Genomic DNA, 21,300 nt, shown 5'->3' with positions numbered 1-21,300 from the left:
GGGCAACAGTCCTATTGGATTAAGACCCTACTCTTTGACCTCACATAACTTTATTACCTTTTTATAGGCCCTGTCTTCAAATACAGACACGTTGAGGGTTAGGCTTCACTATATGAATGAGTAGTTTTTGGGGAAGAGTCGCGCAATTCAGACCATAGAGGAACCTCATGGAGCATTGCTATTATAGCTGTTTTAGAGTCATCGATAATTCCAACACCTTTGTCATCTTGAGGTTGGCATCTGGTGATTGACTTTTCCTTGAGAAGTCGTGTCTCTTTGAGTAGCAAGTAATTTTTTGAATCCTTTTACCTATTTGTTCTACCAGTAGGCATGGCTTCCCTCTTCATCATCATCTTATGGTCAGAGATGGATGCTGGATGATGCTATAGACATCACACCCACGATTCAGGCGGCAGGAACGAGAAGTGGGATAGGTTGGGCAAAAGAAGCTTTCTTAGAAGTCCCACCCAGTAGCTGCTTTAGTCTCTCGTTGACCACCCCCATCTTCAGGGGAGATGTTGTCTTTGAGTTGGTCCCAATACCCAGTGCTCTCTTGCTGAGGAAGGAGAATGGGTATTGGGCAGGCAACCAGAGTGTCTGCCACAGCCATATACTTTCTCCACTTCCCACATGACACTTTGGGAGACCAGTGATCTACGTGCATGTTTGCCTGGTTCCTGCTTGGACTTAATTTTCTAAGTGATACGGGTTTTTTTTTGCAGCCAGAGTTGCCAATTGCCAGTTAAGATTTTAGGTCTAATTTAGAGTTACATTTGTATAGAAAGTCTCTAAATTTCCTTTTAGCACAGCAAGACAATTTATAGATGACAAAATTCATCTGTCCTCTGGTCTGAAGTAGATTTTCTTTCCTAGCAGAATTGTGAAAATATTTTGATCTGTCACAGCAATTTATAGTGTGAAACTTCTGTAACTTTAGAAATTTACGTCTTGAACAAAGGCAAAAACATAAACTCTAGGCCTAAATGTTTGATCTTACCTTTCTATGGAGTTTACTAAGTGGGATTTTGACTTTATTGGGTGAATTTTCCCACAGATGTTGTGGATTTTATTAGTGCCTTTTCCCCGCCAGCATTCTTTCCTGGGCCCTGTTCAGTTGCTAGTCTACTTTAGGGCTGGCGTGTGTTAGGTTGTTAAGTCGTTTGCATATAGTTGGGGAGTCATTGCTGGATATGGGTAAGTAGGGAGTGTCTCTGTCTCTAGTTAAGAAACGAGCTATTGGGAGCTAAATAATAGGTGCTCATGGACATAGGATGGCAACAACAGACACTGGAGACTGATAGAGAGGGGAGTGGGGAGGAGGGCAGGGGTTGAAAAGCTATTGGGTACTATGCTCAGTGCCTGGGTGAGATCAGTTGTACCTCAAACCTCGGCATCACGCAGTATACTCCGGTAACCAGTCTGTACATGTATCCCCTGAATCTAACATAAAAGTTGAAATTATGTTAAAAAAGTAAGTAAATAAATACAAATGTCAATTTTGGCATAGGTTAATTTCTTAAGTTAAAAAAAAAAAAAAAGATACTCTGGTCACCAAAATCTGAAATGGGACAATCCAGGAGGATTTGTAAGTGGTCGGTAGACCGAGTCTCATCACATGGGCTTTACCTCATGGACTAAATGGACTGTATTTGGTCTTGGTATTGGATATCTTTTAGCTTTGGTTATCATGTTGTCCCAGTACTCAACTGTATTAGATTGGGTGGTATATTAGAGTCCTGTCAGGAAATCAGAAACCATACTTAATTATTTGAACAGAAAATTCATTGTAGGAAATAGGTTTCAGAGGGAACACTGAGATAACACAGATGATAAGTACAGGAAGTGGCTCAACCCCTAAGGCTAGAAGTACACAAGCAAGAAGCTGGGGCTGTCAAAATCTGGAAGATCACTGCTTGGGCCCTGAGCAACTTGGGTTCAGATCTCTGAAGAGAGAGCCCCATCCAGCTGCCGCAGGAGTTCAGAGGAGGGATCTTTTTGAACTGGGACCATTCCTTTGAGGAGAGGGTGTTGCCTCTACCTCTGAGGGTGCACGATACTAGTTCTGGGAATGTGGAATGAAGCTGGAAACCGGAACCAGTTGCTTCTGCCAGGTGTCTGTTGCTGGGGCAGCACTGCCAGGACAGCAGGACCACAGGAAGGATGCAGTCCTTTTATCCCTTCTGCTTCCAGTCTCCCTCCAGTGTCCCTGCTGGCAGAACCTAACAGACCGAAACAAACTGTCCTTTGAGTCTCAGCCCCAGCATCATAACTTTGGAGAGTAGATTGATGTGGAGAGGTTACTAACCAGCACTGGTGGTTTGCTCTATGAGTGGGAGCAGTCCCTTAACTTATCTTAGAAGCGTTTCAGGATAGGCGAGTATTTAGGCAACATGATTTGTTCTTGTTTGAGATGGAGTCTTGCTCTGTCGCCCAGGCTGGAGTGCAGTGGCGCAATCTCGGCTCACTGCAAGCTCCGCCTCCCGGGTTCACGCCATTCTCCTGCCTCAGCCTCTCCGAGTAGCTGGGACTACAGGCGCCCACCACCACGCCTGGCTGATTTTTTTGTATTTTTAGTAGAGACGAGGTTTCACCGTGGTCTCGATCTCCTGACTTCGTGATCCGCCTGCCTCGGCCTCCCAAAGTGCTGGGATTACAAGCGTGAGCCACCGCGCCCGGCCCTGAGTTGGGTTCTTATTACATGTGGGAAATATCCAAATCTACCGCTCTGAATATTTCTCTGAAAAATTATTCTTAGACACAAATAAAAGGGTCAGGGGTTCCCCAGGCTCTTTTTAGTTTCTAAGTCTTCTTAAAATGGACTAAAGATTAGGTTTTGGGAGTTGGGTGGAGCAGGCTTAAAACCCATTGGTGCTGGGCGCAGGATCACACCTGTAATCCTGACACTTTGGGAGGTCGAGGCGGGCGGATCATCTGAGGTTGGGATTTCAAGACCAACCTGGCCAACATGGCGAAACTCCGTCTCTACTAAAAATACAAAAATTAGCCAGGCCTAGTGGATCATGCCTGTAGTCCCAGCCACTCGGGATGCTGAGGCATGAGAATCACTGAACCTGGGGAGGCGGAGGTTGGAGTGAGCCAAGATTGCGCCGTTGCACTTCAGCCTGGGTGACAGAGTGAGTTTCTGTCTCCAAAAACAAAACAAAACAAAACAAAAATCCATTGGTGATTTATGTGTAGTGAGAACGTGATTTTGAGTTAGGGAGCCCTGGGTTCAAAATAGCTTTGTGGCCTTGGGCAGTTTATTTAACTTCTGTTAATTGTTGTTTCCTCATCAGAAAAATATTGATACCATTTACTTCTCACAGCTGTTAAAAGCATGAAATCACTGAATTAGGTAATATTTATATGCAGTGCCTATCATCCCCAGAGCAGCTGCTAAGACCATAACTTGAAAATACTTAGTAAAAGAGAGGACAAGGGATTTAAAATGCAGCACTAGAAAATACCTGTTTGACACAAAAGAAGGCAGGAATGGAGGAATTGAGGAACATAAGTCATAGAAAATAAATAGCAAAATGGCAGAAATGAGGCCTTCCTCATCAGTAATTACATTACATTTAGTGGATTAGATTCTTCTCTTAAAAAAGGCAGAGAATAGATTTTTTAAAGCCACGACCCAATGACGTGTTGTCTACAAGAGACTCACTTTGGATTCAGATACAAATAGATTGAAAGTAAAAAGATGGAAAAAGATACTCTGCGCAAAAAGTAACCAAAAGAAAGCTTGGGTCACTATACTAATAGCAGACAAAATATATTTTAAGACAGAAATTATTGCCAGAGACAAAAAAGGCTATTATATAAACAGTCTGTCAGGAAGATACATGGTGCCTGGTACGTCATTAAATAAATACCTCTGCTTCTGTTCCATGGGCCGCACACACCTGCCAACCCATAAACTCAGCCTCAGGAATTTCGATGCTCCTTTTCCATGGTGATCAACATGGACACCATTTCTTTTATAGTGCAGGAGGCATTTTCCAAATTCTAAGCTGAAAGCCTCCTTTCGCCTGATTGATGTTGAATTTCTCCCTGCCACGTAGGTACGAAGACGCCCTGGTGCTCCTCCTCACAGAGGTGTTGAATCGAATCCAGTTCAGATACAACCAAGCCCAGCTGGAGGAGTTGGATGACGAGACTCTGGATGACGATGTAAGCGGCACGCCCTGATTGACTTTCTGTCGCTGTCATGTTGTGACGTGAATCAGAATGGGGACCTGGAACCCAGAGCCCTCTGCTCCGAAGACTGTTCTGAAACCAGAGTAGTCTTCTGGTTTGAGTCATACATTTGAAATTTTAAATTTCCTGCTGGTCCCTTCTGGCTTATTAACTGTAAAAAATGTTTTATAGGCTTTTTTATCTATGTGGACTAGAGATGTAAGTAGAGAAACCATATGCACGTTGAAAAACGGTTTAGTGAGAACTCTGTATCCTCACTGTCTCCCCTGCCTTGCATCCTCACCTCTGCTCCCCAACCTGGGCAGCAGTAAGAGCTAGCTGGATGCTTGTGGAGACTGTTAGCGAGATACTGAACCGATAAGGCTAGAATGAAAGGAAGTCTGTTTGGAGTATATTATGCAAACTTCTACCTGTTAAAATCAGCCTTGAATTTATTGATGCTTATGTGCCCAACATTAATAAGGAAAATGTCTTTAAGGAAACAATTCCAGTGTTTTTTTTAAACCATTAGGTACTTTAAAATTTTTCAAATAACCACTGCTCTTCTCAAAGTAAGAGTGACTGTGGCATGGTCAAGAGCTTATGGGTGGTCATATTTGGGTTACAGAGAGCCCTTTGCTTAGAGCCAGATGGCTTGGGTTTGAAGCTCTGCAACCTTGGGCATGGAGGAGATTGGAGGGCTGGGTGTGGCATTTCTATGAGCCTTAATGTCCTCATCTCCCAAAAGGGGAGTGATGTGTCTTGCTTCTTGAATGTCAGCATGGATAAGAATCACTGGAACAGCTTGTTAAAGCAGATTCTGATTCTGGAGGCTTGGGGTGGGGACCATAGAATTTGCATTTCTGACAGCCCACCAGGGGATGCATTTGCTGGCTGGCTGTGGACCCCATTCTGAGTGGCACTGAGTCAGTTATGTGGATGGGGATACAGTAGTGGACCGTGTCAGAAGGTGACGCGTGATCATTTCCAACAGGTGGTTTCACAAGTGGCTCTCCATCTCTGTATCCTATAACCCAAGGTGGGGAAAATAGCTTATTCTATGTGGATCATTTACTTTCTGAGGAAGTAGTTTTTTGTGAAATTCATCGTTTTTAAAAAATTGTAGCTTGGCCTTTTTATAGTACCAGATAACCTGGTTCCATCATTTTCCATTTCTTCAAAATTTTATGTCTGAGAGTGGACTTGAGGTTGGCAAGGAAGATGAGAGGATTCTGGGAGAGCTGATTCTCCTGTGCTTCCCCCACAGCAGCAGACGGAGTGGCAGCGGTACTTACGGCAGAGCTTGGAGGTGGTGGCCAAAGTGATGGAGCTCCTGCCCACGCATGCCTTCTCCACACTGGTAATGCGCCGTCCGGGGGAGTGGAGAGTGTAGCGATTTCTCTGTATACAGAGCATGGCTGGTTGACTTCCCTGGATCTCTCTCTCTCTCCCCTCTTTACCCCCTATGTAATTTTTAAAAACAGAATAATTGCCATAAGTGATGCTCAAACTGAACAAATATTAACATTTCCACAAAATATTAAACCAACTTTTGGAACCTTATTTAGTCTTGGATATAATAGCAATTTGACTAAAGCCTTAATACCTTTATCAGTAGCTTGCAAGTGGCCAGGCCGAGTGGGAGCTGTTATTTACAGAAGTTACATTGCTGAAAAGCTGGCCTTTGTAAAGCTCGCTCTTGGCAAATTGCTAGCTTTCTCTGCGTGTGTCTATATGTGCTGGAATCTTTAGTTGTAAGGATTGATTCCCTTCCCTATATGGTGCATGTTATTCAAAGAGATTTCATTAAATTCATCACTTCTTCAAGGCAAGGCAGTTATTAGGGTAATTCTTTTTTTTTTTTTTTTTTTTTTGAGACAAAGTCTCACGCTGTCGCCCAGGCTGGAGTGCAGTGGCGTGATCTTGGCTCACTGCAACCTCTGCCTACTGGGTTCAAGCAATTTTCCTGCCTCAGCCTCCCGAGTAGGTGCGACTACAGGTGCTCACCACCACACCCAGCTAACTTTTTGTATTTTTAGTAGAGACGGGGTTTCACCGTGTTAGCCAGGATGGTCTTGATCTCCTGACTTCGTCGTCTGCCCGCCTCTGCCTCCCAAAGTGCTGGGATTTACAGGTGTGAGCCACCGCCCCTGGCCATAGGGTCATCTTTTGCATTGAATGACCCAGCTATATTTGTGTTCTCTCCTGGAAAGCTTCGTACTTTGCCATCTGCCTTTCTTAGGGGCCAGTCATGTTTTAATCTTACTGGTGAGTGTAGCAGCTTGAGAAAGAAAGATGCAGCTCCGGTTATGACGTTCTGACTGCTACTTGAGCGAGGGAACTGACTTCCAAATAATTTAGCCCATCTTATCACTTTACCGTGTGCTTTAATAAAGCATAGCTGACATATCTCTCAAGGTAGAGGTTCCCTTGGATTTGAAGGGAGATATGGTCCCTTCTCAGAGTTCTAAAAGGTGTAGGTCATTTCAGGGTTTGATCTCCTCTATTAGGAATGTAAATAGTCATACCACAGTGTCCTTTGCTTTTTTTTTTTTTTTAAAGGGTCAAACTAATACGTTTTCTTTCTTATTCTGTGTATTAATTGGCGGTTTCAATTATAGAAACTGTAGTTGGGGGGGCACTGAAAGGGGGTCATAGCTTTTTAGCTGCATTTAAAGGTTCCTAGAGAAAAGGTTTTGATCCTGTTCCTTGCCCCATAGTTGCGTGTTATGTTGTAATGTTAAAATGCTATTAAAACTTGCATTTATGACTTAAAATTTTTGTTGTTGTTGTTTCTTTGTTTTCAGTTCCCTGTTCTTCAGGACAATTTAGAAGTTTATTTGGGATTACAACAGTTTATAGTCACTTCAGGGTCAGGTAAACTGATTTTTATTTTCTAATTTAACCAAACATTCAAAAAACCATCGGACCGATATTTCATTACTGCTGCCGTTGCTGTCGGAACATGATTTCTTCATTGCAGCCTCCCCACTGGCATCTCTCCCCACTTCTAAACAGGGAACGTTTTTAAAGACTTATGATAAAAAGCTGTGGGGAGGTAAAAGATGAGGTCATGACAGTGTATTCCAAGGAGGTGTTTGGAAAAGAAACTGATTTGGAGTAAAGAGACAGAACTTACTAAAAAGCCCCTAATATTTCCTTATGTCCTTTCAACCAGCAGGTGTACTAGGGAGAACATGGCCTTGTGCTTTCTTGCTTCCTGCTCACTCTAGAATTGGAAGGCCATAGCGCAGCTGATGGCCTGTGGTCCCCCCGCCCCCTGCACCTGTTGCAGATGGCCCCGGGGGCTCTGACCAGAGTAGGTTGAAAAGGCTTTTGGCTGCTGTTTACAGGTCCTGCCTGCTTGGGGTTTAGGGTTAGCTTGCTTTGTTACTTTGTTGATAACAATAATAATAATAGCTTCCATTTGTAGCTCTCATTACATGCCAGGCACTGTATTATTGACTTATATATTACTTAATTCTCTCCATTGTCCTGTGAGGTGTAAGTGCTATTAGTAGTTACCCCTATTTTACATAAGAGGAAATTGATGTTCAGAGATATTAATTTACCCAGGGTCCCATGGCTTTGTTGGTACTAGTCTCATGATGGTATAATAGGGAATGACAAAATGTTGAAATAGCTAACATCTGACATTCATTTTTGTCAACGTTGAAATAGCTAACATCTGACATTCATTTTTGTCAACTGAAAACACCAGTAACTGAAAGCCACATGTGTCCTCCCTGCCCCATCAGCTGCTACGCACCACTTCTACTGCCCTTCCTTCTTCCCAGTGTGCTTCTTGCAGGATCTGTCCTGGCTCTGGCGTGCAGCCCGTGTTGGGTAACTGTTGTTTCTGCCCAGCACAGAGCCGCCCAGTGTGCAGCCCATCTCCTGGATGAGCTTGTGATTCATGGCAGAGCCTCCATAGGAGCCTTTTTCCGAGGCTGTCCTTCTTGGTGGTCTGTGACGGCTGGTTTCCATGACTATATAAGCTTCTGAATAATCTAGTGGGCCCTAGGAGGCTGATGGGCCTTGGCATGCCCCGAATATAGGCCCTGACTTTGTAGATAGGGTAAGAAATTTAAAAAGACAAAACTTTAAAAAGACACTTTCAAAGCAAACATGCCTGTAAAATGTGCTGTCACCCCTAATGAAAATCATTTGGCTGTGTAGAAGTGCTACAGATGTTTCCAGAAGCATTTTTGGGAATAATCGTGCCCAGGTGGTCTTTCCTTCAGGACCACTATTCAAATTAGAATGTACTCAGGACCCTGAAGACACTGTTATTGATCTATTACAAAAATCAAGCAGGTGTTCTTTCCTCCCCCACACTGACCCTTCAGTGTCCTGTTTACTTTTGTAAAAGCTGGTGTTTTTACATTCTGTTGTGTCTGTCTTTAGGTGAAAGTCTAGTGAATCTGAAACTCTATTTCTGGGACATAGCTGATAATTCTGAGCTCTTCTCCCTAGAAGGATAATGTGATTTATTTTTTCCTATAGGAAATACCACATACCTGCTTTCACTAAAGCCTGTTTACTGGCAATTTCACAGAACTCGGCTCTTCCAGATCATTTGTAAATCTCATCCTCAGTACTGATCCTTGGCTTGTACTCCAGTGGCAAAACCTCTCAGGCTGGAAAAATGCTTATTTCCTGTTTTAAAACGAGCTCTCTTATTCATGACAAAGCATTCCCCAATTTTTGGTGTCTCAGAAGCCAAGTTTCTAGTGCAAAGGCTATTAACAAATGGAAACTCTGAGTACATTTTTTCCCCTGGTTCCCATAGCCGTTTACCCCCTCAAATAACCTCCATGCCACACCAGTCAGTCAGCCTCATGACCCTCAACAGAAACTGTGTCCTCTCATCCCTGATAGGCTCTGGGCCTTCCTTCATTTGCATTTACTTTCTAGCCCAGCCTTTAGTTCTTGGGTCTCCTCTGGAGCCTGTGTAAATGGGCGCCAGCCGCGATTCTTGTCTACTCCTGGTGCTGTGACCGTGTATGACAATGGGATGCACATTTTGGCCAGCAGTGAGGCCTGCAGTGTGGTTACCCAGCCTGGAAGGCTCCCACTTTTGCTTTTGTCAGAGCAGCTGGATTCAGAAGATCTTGTGTGCTTCTCACTGTTTCCCTTCCTGCTGCTGAGCCTGCGTCCACTTCTCTGTCAAGACCAAGGCACAGCTTGTCTTGCTGGGCCACGTTGGTTGCTCTGTGCTGCTCTGGCTCCTGGCAGGTCATCCTTTGCTCCCTCTGTCTTTTTTACCTTATGTGGGTTAAGAAACCCTCATTGGTGGTGGTCCCCTTGCACAGCATTGATGTCCGTATGTGGCCCCAAAGCCTCCATTCTGTATTTGACTTCTGCCACCCCTCATTGAGATCTTCCTTCATTGAGACAGTATTTCTCCTCTAAGTAACCCTTTAACTTTTCTGGTTACCCATGCAAACTTTCCTGTCTAAGGGATTATTTTGCCTACAAAATTTTATAGAAGATTTTTAGACTTAAATTGTTTGTTCTGTTTGGGTCTGTTTATGATTTGTGATTATGATTTGTTTGTTCTCTCAGAGGGAAATGCCTGAATGCTAATTTTTAGACCTCCCTCAACTCCTCAAAAAGAGAAGACTAAATTATGTTTAAGATTTTTTTTTTCCCCTAGGGCAGTGATTTGCCAAGGAGCTGTTCTTTGGTTGTGGCTTAGGTCATATCTAGACAGCTTTAGGATGACTTGGTTTGTGGAAGATAGGACTTTCGTGTGGCCATGATGTTTTGTGCCTCTAAACCTTTCAGCATTATTCTCATCTGAAGGTTCTACCTTGCAGATGTCCTGTGCTTTTGGGGGGAAATCTAAGCCTTGGCCAGACAGAAGAAAGTGTGGGTGGATCTGAACAGCTTTTCACAGTGGGACACTGGCCTATCCCCTCAAGTTTACTTGATGCCCTGTGTGACTTTTGTGGTGGTGAAATTAGGTTTCTAGGCTGAAGGAGGGGGTGTCAAGGGTAGAGAATTTGATTTGGGGTATTTATTGCCCATGTGATTGTCTGCCTTGCAGATAGAACAGGAAAGAACCAGCTATAATTTTGATGAACATGGATCTAGATGCACATATGTGTGAAGTGGAACTGTATGGAATTGCAGTTTTGTTGGGTCAGAAGTGATCAAGTGTCAACAGTTTCATATTGTTCAAACTCACAGTTTAAAACACACACCTAGCACTTCCAAGCTTTTTTCCATCCTAGGTACTGGATGCTAGGTACCCATAGTTTTCATCCTAGTACTGCTCTTTGCTAGACAAAATAGGACAAGTTCAGAGGGGAGGGATCAGGATGACAAGGATTCTCAGGAGGGTAATGAGGGGTTACATCCCCAGGGCTATCATGCTGTCAGCAGGCTTTGGCTTGTTCTGTGTTCTGCCCTCAAGGAGTGGGCCAGGGGTGATGAGCAATCACAGGGAGACTTACTTTACCCGTGTTTGTGACCAAGTTATCCAGAGATGGAAGGGCTCCCTTGAGCTCCCTAGCATTCAGCCGAGGTCCAGGAAGAGGCTGAAGGGCCAGCTGTGCAGGGGAAGTGCTGGGCAGAGGATGTCTTGCTCAGGGTGACTTTTAAGCTCTCTAGTAATTGTCTATTAAGGACCATACTCAAATGGAAACTTGATTTAGGGTAGTGTTTTGGTTTGGTTTTTAAAACAAATACAGTGTTCCCCTTGCACACTTAAAATACTTAAGAAGCTTGTTCTCAGGTATTCAGCGGGTACCTAGTTGAAGGGATTGGGTACCATAGAGAAGTTGGAAACTGGTGGTCAGGGTAGAGCCTGGGGGGAGGTGAACGTGCGAAATGAAGGTTGAGCATGTGGAGAGTTGCCAGGGGCTACTGAAGCGGACTCAGTGACCCCCAGTGTTGCTCTGAGAAAGAAAAGCTGGCCTCCCGAGCTCTTTATGGACCTGTAGTATGCCATACCCAGTGTCAAGGTGTATTTTTCATTAGAGTTTATTCCCACAGAGCCCTGAGGTCTGGTTGGTGTGCAGAGGAGCAGCAGGTTTTAGAAGTCGACCCTGGGAGTTGGTTGTATAGATATAACCTTGAAAATCCCATTGACATTCAGAGGGTGTATAATCGTGGCACTTCAGTTAACTGAGAGATTGGGGCTCTTTTTGCAGCCCATGAAGTCTGCGTTCCCTTTTGCACAACCAGCATGGTGAAAATCCCTCTCAGTGCATTGGTTCCGTGAGTTCGTCTGGCTGGGTGGGATGGTCATTCTGTTGCTCTGGTTGGAGGAGCTGCCTTACTCCTTAGCCGCACTGATAGCCTCTGCAGGGCTGCCTCAGGCTGGGAATCTTGTTTCTGCGCCAGGGCACTGCTGTGCTTGTGGAGTGGAGGAGGCAGGAGCAGGTGATTTGGGGCAGGTCAAAACCAGCCTTTGTCACTGGCCCTCTCTGTCTGAGGTCCTTCCATGAGTTACCTCCTCTTTTGTTCTCCTGCTCCTTAAGATGTGGCCCTCTGTCCCCTCTTCCAGCCTCGTGTCTTCCTTTGGGGGCTGTCGCAGGCACCGTTGCGAGCCTCATCCCTTGACATTGGTGGCGGATCGAGGCATTCAGCCTGCTACTTCATCTGCCACGTGCTTCGTAGGTGTCCACCCTTCCTTTCCACAGGTGCCACCCATCCGTGTTTACTGTCGGTAATACATGCCAATATTCCCAGGGACAGGGTGAGGAAGGAAGCTGCCTGGGACTCTCTGTCCTGCTCTAGTTTACCGTCTGTTCTGTTGCATCTAAATCATTCATACATTTACGGTCACTCACTCTGTACCAGCTGCTGTGCTGGCTGCTGGACATAGCTGCTCACCACAAGGGATTTTGTGGTCAGTAAGGAGATGGACTTGTAAATCATCTGTTTATCTCCTTATGAGCATGGGTGCCAAGGAGAAAGGCAGGAGTGGGGAGGCCTCACAGAGATGGGATGCCCCTGAGAGGCTGGAGGCTATGTAGGAGCTTGCAAAGCTTGGGTGGGCAGAGGATGAAATGATCAGCAGTCTAGGCAGAGGCACAGAGACACGAGGCTCTGGAGAATTACCAGTGGGTCTGGATGACATAGTGGCATAATAGAAGGTGGCAAGGCCATGAGAGACCTGAGTTGATAATGGAGAGTCTAGGCTCTCCCCTCTTAGTAGGAGAGAGCCTTCAGAGGCTTCAGCACCTGCTTCAGGGGAGCTGCAAGCTTAGTCTGGGCTCTGGGAAGCTGATTTTGGAGCACAGCGGGAGGAGGGTTGGTGGTGACCAGTGTGAGGAGGAGGGTTGGTGATGACCAGTGTGAGTCTCGCCTCCTAAGAGACAGGAGAGAACTGAAGTAGGGGGAGGGAGCAGGTGTGGAAAGTTTCTAGGGAGTGCTGGGATCGTAGGTGCCCTAGTTACGGTGCCCTAGTGGTGTAACCACCCCACCCTCATTCCTGCTGTGTCAGTAAGAAGGACTTGAATCAGACCTGCAGGTCTCTGTTCCGGCCTGAAAATTCTTACTATCTTTTGTGGACATTTGTGAAGAGAGGGATCCAAAAACCAAGGAAGTGACCGAATCAAGGGAGGATGTTTTGTCTTTCATCTTAGCATCCTCCTTATTCAATTTGAAGAAGTTGTGTTGAAAAGTAAGGAAATTTCAGACCTTAGTAAGTCACTAGTTCTTTGTTATTTATAATAATTAGAAATACTGAACAATGTTCTGTAGCTTAGAGGGTTATATATTTTAATGTGGCCCTTATAATAGTGATACTGAGCCTTAGGAGGGTCGTATGAGGCACTGAGCCCGGAAGTGGCAGGGAATCTGTGTCTTCGGAATCTAAGTCCTATGCTCTTTATTTCATACTGTGCCATCTCCCAGCCTTCAGGGATGGAGTGCTGAGTGTACCTCTCCTCTCTTAGCAGGGGCAGGTCCTAACTGTTGGTCCATGGAAATTTCATTCTGAGATAGGGCCCTATGCTAAAGGAACCAGATTTGGAGTCACATAGACTCAGCGTAGAACACCAGCCTTGCTCCGGAAATGTGACACGTGCTCGGCAAGTGCCTGGGCCTCCCTGAGTGTGCCTCCTTGTATGTCACAGTGGTGGTGTCAGGACCTTACAGGGTCAAAAGGAATCAGATCAGGGGCTCCCTCCACGTTAGCACACCCCAGGCTGTCTGCCCCTCCCCATAACTCTGTCTCTGTCCCTGGCCTCTGGAGCACAAACGTGTAGTGTTAGGTGGATACCGGGCCCAGTTTCCCTGGTCAGTACTGGGAAGCAGCCCGTGGGTTGCTTTGTTTTGAGAATTGGTTTTGCTGCTGGTTTTGCTGTGTGTGGCTTGCTGGATGAGCTGTTATCTGTAGTATCTAAAGCGTGGTCTTCCTGTGAAAAACTGTCTGGCGTGTTGTGTTCCAGGACACAGGTTGAACATCACAGCGGAGAACGACTGCCGGCGGCTGCACTGCTCCCTGAGAGACTTGAGCTCCCTGCTACAGGCTGTGGGCCGCCTGGCCGAGTACTTTATTGGGGATGTGTTTGCTGCACGGTTCAATGATGCCCTCACAGTCGTGGAGAGGTAGGCTGGCAGTTACCTTATGGAGCTGTTTCTTCTTCAGAGTTCAGCTTTACCTTCTTGTGTGGGGGGCAGCATATTGCCAAATAGCTTCTGCTCTGGCCCAGGGTAAATCTAGGCTCTGCCTCATAGAAGCTGATATGGAACAAATTACTTAACCTCTCTGAACTTCAGGTCCCTCATTTACAATATGAAGTAGATGTAGTTTCCTGTAGGTTTAGTGTGAGAATTAAATGAGATAAAGCACTTAGCACTGTGCCTAGCACATAACAAAACGCCTGATAAGCTATTTAAGCTATTGTTTCTTTGAAGATCTTGTGTATACATGTAAACACAGTTGTAGACCCAGGAGAAACCAGGAGAGGTCAGTCTTCATGTCTTTCCTCATAAGATAAAGAGATATTAAGAAAGCCCTACTGATAAGGAGTGAACTCCACTGTCCAAGTAGGCAGCTAGATGCACAGGGTGCTTTTTGTGTTTTTTCCAGTCCCATTAGGGCGTCGGGAGTGAAAGCTGGGTAGCCTCCATGCCTGGCCCGAAAGGTGGTTCCCAGCCTTTCACCACTGGGCTCCTTTTCTTCTCCTTCCTCTTGGGTCTCACACCAGGTTTACAGATGGACTTGTTGAGGAACACTTGATTCTACCCAGTCAGCAGTCCCTCCTCCCTTTCTGCCCTCAAAAAACCCAAGATGTAAGTGACAGGACATTTAGATCATTTCAAGGCAGCTGTTGAATTGGTTAGATCAAAACTGAGTAGATGTGGATCCAGCCCAAAGCCAAGACACCCGATGCTTCGACTGGCCCAGCAGCCGCATCACTGGTGACGTGCAGAGGGGAAGTGAGCCTCAGGAGCCTGGGTGCATGCATGCCAGACTTCACTGCCACATCTTAGCTGAAAAGCAGAGATAGCCAAGGGGCTTAAATCCCTTAAAAGCCAGATTCATATTAATAATAAAAACAGCACACAGTAGTAGGACATTTTCTGTGTTTTTGCACATAGTCTTTCATTTTGTTCTGTACTTTGAGAGACAGGCATTGCCGTTTTATTGTTGAGTAAGTACATTGTGGCTCAGTGATGTGAGTGCCTTGCCTCGGTTCACACAGTCCTTGAGAGGGAGAGTAGATTTTAACAGTTTCCTGGGTCCACGTGTTGTGCTCTTTCCAAACCGTAGCGTTTGTATTGCCAGTCCGTTCCTCCTCTTCTTCTTGTACTGGGCCCATTTGCACTGAGGTTTACCAGGGATGAGACATGTTTTTCTGTCTGAAATCCAAAGATAAGTCCATTATTTGAATTTACTCTGTTAAGCAATATAGATACATCTTATCTGTCAGTTGGCCGGGCGCAGTGGCTCACGCCTGTAATCCCAACACTTTGGGAGGCTGAGGTGGGCGGATCACCTGAGGTCAGGAGTTCAAGACCAGCCTAACCAATACGATGAAACCCCATCTCTACTAAAAATACAAAAATTAGCCAGGCATGGGGGGCATGCGCCTGTAATCCCAGACACTCGGAAGGCTGAGACAGGAGAATCGCTTGAACCCGGGAGGCGGAGGTTGCAATGAGCCGAGATCGCGCCAGTGCACTCCAGCCGGGGCAACAAGAGTGAAACTCCGTCTCAAAAAAAAAAAAAAAAAAAAAAAAAGGGTACGTGAGATGATGTCTCAAAGATCCTGAATCATTTGATAGGTCCCTGTCTTTCTGCACTGCTTAGATTTGCAAGCCCAGTGCTTAAACATACTTGCTATTAATATTTTGTCTTCATTTAGAATAAAATGTGAGAGAAGGCTCTTGTTACGACTACATGACCTTAATAGCCAGTATGATTAGCAGTGTTTTCATTTATTGGTTACATAAAACAAAGCTAATATTAAAACTGCTAAACACAGACACATTAAAAGATGTTTGGAAATGCATTTTTAGTGTAGAACAGGATTTAAACACCAGGTGCATATTGGTATATTGTTTTCTGATAGTAACCGTTCTGATCACGAGGACTTCGTGGGACTTCGGGAACCTTAGTTCTTTTGCCCTCACTTTCTTGACTGACTGGAAGTGCTCCTTTTTGATTGCTTTCTCATTGCTCCCCAGCAATCAGAAATACAAATACAAGTTTGTATTTGTAACAAGTTCCTTAGTTGATTGTTACGCTGGGACAAAGACAAGCACTGCCTTCCCTGGCATCTGCTTCCAGGTTTCCACGCAGAGTAGGCAGAGAGAAACTAGCCAGGTCTTGGGTTTTTTCCCCTTCACTCAGAAAGGAATGTCTTTCAACTTCAGGTGTGGTGGCTCACCTGTAATCCCAGCACTTTGGGAGGCTGAGGTGAGCAGATCGCTTGAGTCCAGGAGTTCAAGACCAACATGGACAACATGATGAAACCTGTCTCTACTAAAAAGACAAAAAAATTTAGCTGGGTGTGGTGGCATGCGCCTGTAGTCCCCGCTATGGGAGGGGGCACTGAGGCGGGAGGATCACTTGAGCCCCAGAAGTCTAGGCTGCAGTGAGCCAAGATCACTACAATCCTCCGGACTGGTTGACAGAGCAAGACCCTTTCTCAAAAAAAAAGAGAGAAAGGAATGTTGTTCTATCTGGAAGGAAAGAGGCATTTCCCATTTCCTACTAGATAGAGCTATTAGTTATTGTGTTTAATGCTCGTTAGTATTCAGTGAGCCCTTGAGCAACCGGTGGGCTCAACAGCTTGCTTCTGAAAGAATTGTACTTGAACATAAAACACCTCCGCCTATTCTAGAAACATTTGCTCCTCTCATCTCCCTCCTCCAAAGTTTTATCAAACATTTTCAAATTTGAAGAAGAGTTGAAAGAATTGTACAGGGAATACCCATATACCCACCACATAGATTCTATGGTGGACAGTGTGCTGTATTTTCTTTATTATGTATCAACCCATCTGAAACATTTCCTTTTAAAAATGATTTTAAATAAAAGCTAAGATGGTTTTATCATTATCAATTTTATAGAAAAGCCCATGTCATCCTATTTCGATAAACTGCCAAAAGAGCAGTTCTGTTTTTTTTAAAACAAAACAAAACAAAACATACAGACAGGATTTTGGTCTCATTCTGTTACCCAGGCTGAAGTACAATGGCATGATCCTGGCGTATTCCATCCTCAACCTCCTGGGCTCAAGCACTCCTCCCTACTTAGCCTCTCCCAAGTAGCTGAGACTATAGGCATGTACCACCACATCTGGATAAAATTTAAAAAGACAGGGTCCTACTTTGTTGTCCAGGCTGGTCTTGAACTCCTGGCCTCAAGTGATCCTCCCACCTTGGCCTCCCAAAGTGCTGGGATTACTGGCATGAGCAACCACATCCTGCCTGCTTTTTAAAAACTATTTTTTATTCTCCTCATTTGTAAAATGTTATATATTAATTGTAGATAATTTGGAAATGCATAAAAATAGAGGGAAAAAATCATCCATAATCTACCCATTCTATCCTCTCCCTAAAACAAGTGGTACCAATAAGCATATTCTGGTGAAAATTCTTCCCACCTGTCTTCTGTTAATAGATGAACATTCACGATGTATTCTATATATATATTTAGTACAACCATGTCATGTTTAAAACATCCTGAATATTTATCATTAAATATGCCTCTAAACATTGTTTTTATTGTATATATTACATTGTATTACCTCCTCTGGATTGGATATTTATATTGTTTTCAAAGTTTTTGACACCTTCAGTAAGGCTTTAGTTAATATGCTTGTATATAAATCGTTATGCATCTCTCAGATTATTTCCTTGGCATAAAATTGAAAGTCTGGTCTTGATTCTTTTTTGTATATGGAAAAAGTCTGCCCTTACGCTCTTTGTTGGTACCAGCCTTGTCTGTTTTGTCTGTCTTAGTTCATAAGCTGAATGTTCTTGTTTACCTGCCTCTTTGCCAACAGGTTGGTCAAAGTCACTCTGTACGGATCTCAGATAAAATTGTACAACATTGAAACTGCTGTGCCATCAGTATTGAAACCTGACCTCATTGATGTGTAAGTCTAGAGTTTGATGTTTGTTGCATTTTTAGGAAAGACCTTGCCCCCAATCTCCAAATGATTTTATTGAGAAAAAGGAACAGTAGTGGCTGCCATGAATCGGGAAAAAACTGCAAACCTAGAAAGAGAGAGAGATTTTTTTGACTATATGTCTGGGGCAGAGGTGGTTGGAGAAAGTGGAATTAGGTAAGTGAGAGCTGGGATGGAGATTCTATGGAGTAGGCATTTCAGGAGGAAAGAACAGTACAGGCTGAGACAGTCACACAGGCAGGAGGTGGGTACTCCATGTGGTGCAAGAAGAGACTGGATAGGTGTGTTGGGACTAATGGGAAACACCTCAGATGCCATCAGTCTTTCCTATAGATCATTGACTAAAACTGTAGGATACTGTAGGATGCAGAAGAATGCTTGGGGAACACGTTTCTCAGAGATTCTGTTTTTAGCAGAATGGCATAAGGCCATAGGCTTGGGTATTTGTGTATTAAACAAGAACCCCAGGTTATTTTGAAGCAGGACATCTAGAGACCATACTCTCTACCTACAGAAACTCTATAGATAACATGGGATGCTGTTGGGAAAGTGACATATGGAAGGACAGGGACAGGAGATGGGCAGTATCCCAGAGATTTCACTGCCCAGAAGACTTGCTTTACATGAGAGCAGGGGGTTGGGAAACTATGGCCTTTGCCAAATCTGGCTTACTGACTGCTTTTGTACATAAAGTTTTATTGAAACACAGCTACATTGATTTACATACGGTCTGGGAGTGGTTTTGCACTACAGCAGCAGAGTAGAGTAGCTGTGACAGAGTGTATGTATGCCCTGCAGATCTGAAAATATATACACTCGGGTTTTTACAGAAAAGGTCTGCCGACTCCTGCTGTAGCGCATTCTTGAGCTGCAGATTAGATAAACGGTGGAAAGAGAATCTTTCTTACTATGGTGGTTTTAAACTTTTAAAAAATATATTGCTTTCCCTTTTGAGAATTTAGAGAAAGTTGTAAAGCATCTTCCAAGAAAGATGCCAGTTTCCTTATAAATACAACAACTTGTACACATTTTGGGAGTTTCAGAGCCCCTCCTTTCAGCCTTGAGGAGCTCTACAGATGTGCTAGATTGACTGAAATTCTTACTTCTAAGGCTGACTTTGATGTCCTTTCTCCTTATTTTGGTATTTAGAACTTAAAGGGTAATGTGATTCTAAATATAAAATAAAATTTTAAATGTAAAAATACAAAATAACTTGTGTGGTCACTATGAATTTCAAACTTTCAGTAACTGTATTTTCTTACTTTAAAGTACTAGCACATTTTCTTACCCAACTGTTAATTTTGAAAAAGTTCAAACCTATAGAAAATGGGAAAAACAGGTGAATAAGCACCCATGGACCCTTAGCCTAGAGTAACCAATTACAAATTGGCTTTTGTTTCTTGTGCCCTCTCTGCACACAATACATGATGATGATGATGATGATGATGATGATGATGATTTTGCTGAGCCATTTGAAAATAAACTGCATGGCTGAACGTGATGATTCATACCTGTAATCCCAGCACTTTGGGAGGCCGAGGCAGGTGGATCACTTGAGGTCAGGAGTTCAAGTCCCGCCTGGCCAACGTGGTGAAACCCTGTCTCTACCAAAAAATATAAAAATTAGCCGGGCATGGTGGCACTTGCATCTGTAGTCCCAACTACTCAGGAGGCTGAGCTGGGAGAGTCGCTTGAACCTGGGAGGTTGAGATCACACCACTGCTCTCCAGCCTGGGTGACAGAGTGAGACCCTGTCTCAAAAAAGAAAAGAAAGAAAATAAATTGCAGACAGTACGTCACTTCACCCGTAAATCCTTCAGTGTGTGTATCCTAGAAGTAAGTTCATTCAGCTGTTTAACTATGATATCATTATCAACCCTCACATAATTTAATACATACAATAATGTCATCTCATATATAGTCCATATTAAAATTTCTTCAGTTGTCCCAGGAATGTTTTTGTATCTTTTTTTTTCTTGGATCCAAGGTCTAACTAATCATGAGCCACACATTAAATGTATTTCCTCCAATCTAGAACAGTTCACCCAATTGTGTTTGTATGTCTGCATGTGCGTGTGTGTGTGAGAGTGACTGAGGACCTTTTGCAGATCCAGATCTTAATTTTTTTAAAAGCATGCCCTACAATCTGGATTTGTCTAATTATTTCCATTGTATTAGATTCAGTTTAAACATTTTTAGCAAGGTTACTACATAGGCAATGATGTGCCTTTCCTCTTGCATCATGTCAGAAAGCTCTTAATATCAAATTTCCCTGTAATTGTTGATGCTGTTTGATTTTAAAATGGTGTCTAGGCTGGGCACAGTGGCTCATGTTTGTAATCCCAGCACTTTGGGAGGTGGGAAGATCGCTTGAGCCCAGGAGTTTTTGAGAGGAGCCTGGGCAACATAGTGAGACTCTGTCCCTACCAAAAAAAAAAAAAAAAATAGCTGCATATAGTGGTGCATGCCTGTGGCCCCAGCCACGTAGGAGGCTGAGCCAGGAGAATTGCTTGAGCCCAGGAGTTGGAGGCTGCAGTGAGCTATGATTGTGCCACTGCACTCCTGCCTGGGCAACAGAGTGAGACCCTGTTTCAGCAACATAAATAAGTATATAAAGTGGTATCTGCCTATATCCTAATTCTGTCTGCTGAAAGGTCCTAGAAACAGTGACACTCCAGTAGCAATCGTACCCCTTTCCCCCAGGTCTTGGTTTCTCAAATCCATTCTCCAAGGCACCTTGGAGAAAAAAACTCAAGTCTGGGCAGGGATGATGTTGGACAATCTTGCCAAGTCAGCAAGTAAGGAAGTGCTCAGTGACTGTTGGGAACATGTGAAGAGGATGCAGGGCCCAGCTTGAAAGGGTTCTTCCTGGTCAAACTTGACAGTTCAGTTATCAAGAAAGAATAAGGACAATAATGAATTATACCAGTTTGAATGAAAATAATCTACTCATTCAAAGTGATTAACAGGCTAGGCCGGTGCAGTGCCTCACACCTGCAATCCCAGCCCTTTGGGAGGCCAAGACAGAAGGATCGCTTGAAGTCAGGCGTTTGAGACCAGCCTGGCCAACATAGACCCCATCTCTGCAAAAAATACGAAAATTAGCCTGGCATGGTGGCATGGACCTGTAGTCCCAGCTACTTGGGAGGCTGAAGCAGGAGAATCACTTGAGCCCAGAAGGTTGAGGCTGCAGTGAGCCATGATTGTGCACCTGCATGCCAGCCTGAGCAACAGAATATGACCCTGTCTCAAGTAAACAAACATAAACAAAAACCCAAAGTGATTAACAAATAAGGATGAGAGTAGGGAAAGCTGCCTTTTAGAGAAGACTGCCAACTAATGAGGAGAAAAGGAAAGATAGAAAAATTACTAATTCACAACCACCAATGTAATACTGATTTAGGCAGGAGTCGTTAATAAATGCCCAAACCGTGAGGAACATTGTCTTTGTGTCACTACCTCATAGTAGTATCACCTTACAGCTTACTAATTATTACCGAAAGGTAATTACATTTAG

General features: G+C 44.1%; 1 protein-coding gene across 1 annotated transcript in view; it reads left to right on the top strand.

The window, feature by feature from the left end:
- Positions 1 to 21,300, top strand: part of XPO6 (exportin 6) — an 82,006-nt gene that overhangs the window by 39,919 nt on the left and 20,787 nt on the right. Inside the window, exons 11-15 of the mRNA XM_058440370.1 lie at positions 4,065 to 4,173; positions 5,447 to 5,539; positions 6,987 to 7,056; positions 13,587 to 13,746; positions 17,658 to 17,750. Of these exons, the coding sequence (XP_058296353.1) occupies positions 4,065 to 4,173; positions 5,447 to 5,539; positions 6,987 to 7,056; positions 13,587 to 13,746; positions 17,658 to 17,750 (525 nt within the window). The remainder of the gene's footprint in view (positions 1 to 4,064; positions 4,174 to 5,446; positions 5,540 to 6,986; positions 7,057 to 13,586; positions 13,747 to 17,657; positions 17,751 to 21,300) is intronic.

Source organism: Hylobates moloch, unplaced genomic scaffold, assembly GCF_009828535.3.
Source record: "Hylobates moloch isolate HMO894 unplaced genomic scaffold, HMol_V3 SCAFFOLD_6, whole genome shotgun sequence".
NCBI lineage: Eukaryota > Metazoa > Chordata > Mammalia > Primates > Hylobatidae > Hylobates > Hylobates moloch.
The sequence above is the reverse complement of the archived record's forward strand: the minus strand, read 5'-3'. Positions and strand labels throughout refer to the sequence as shown.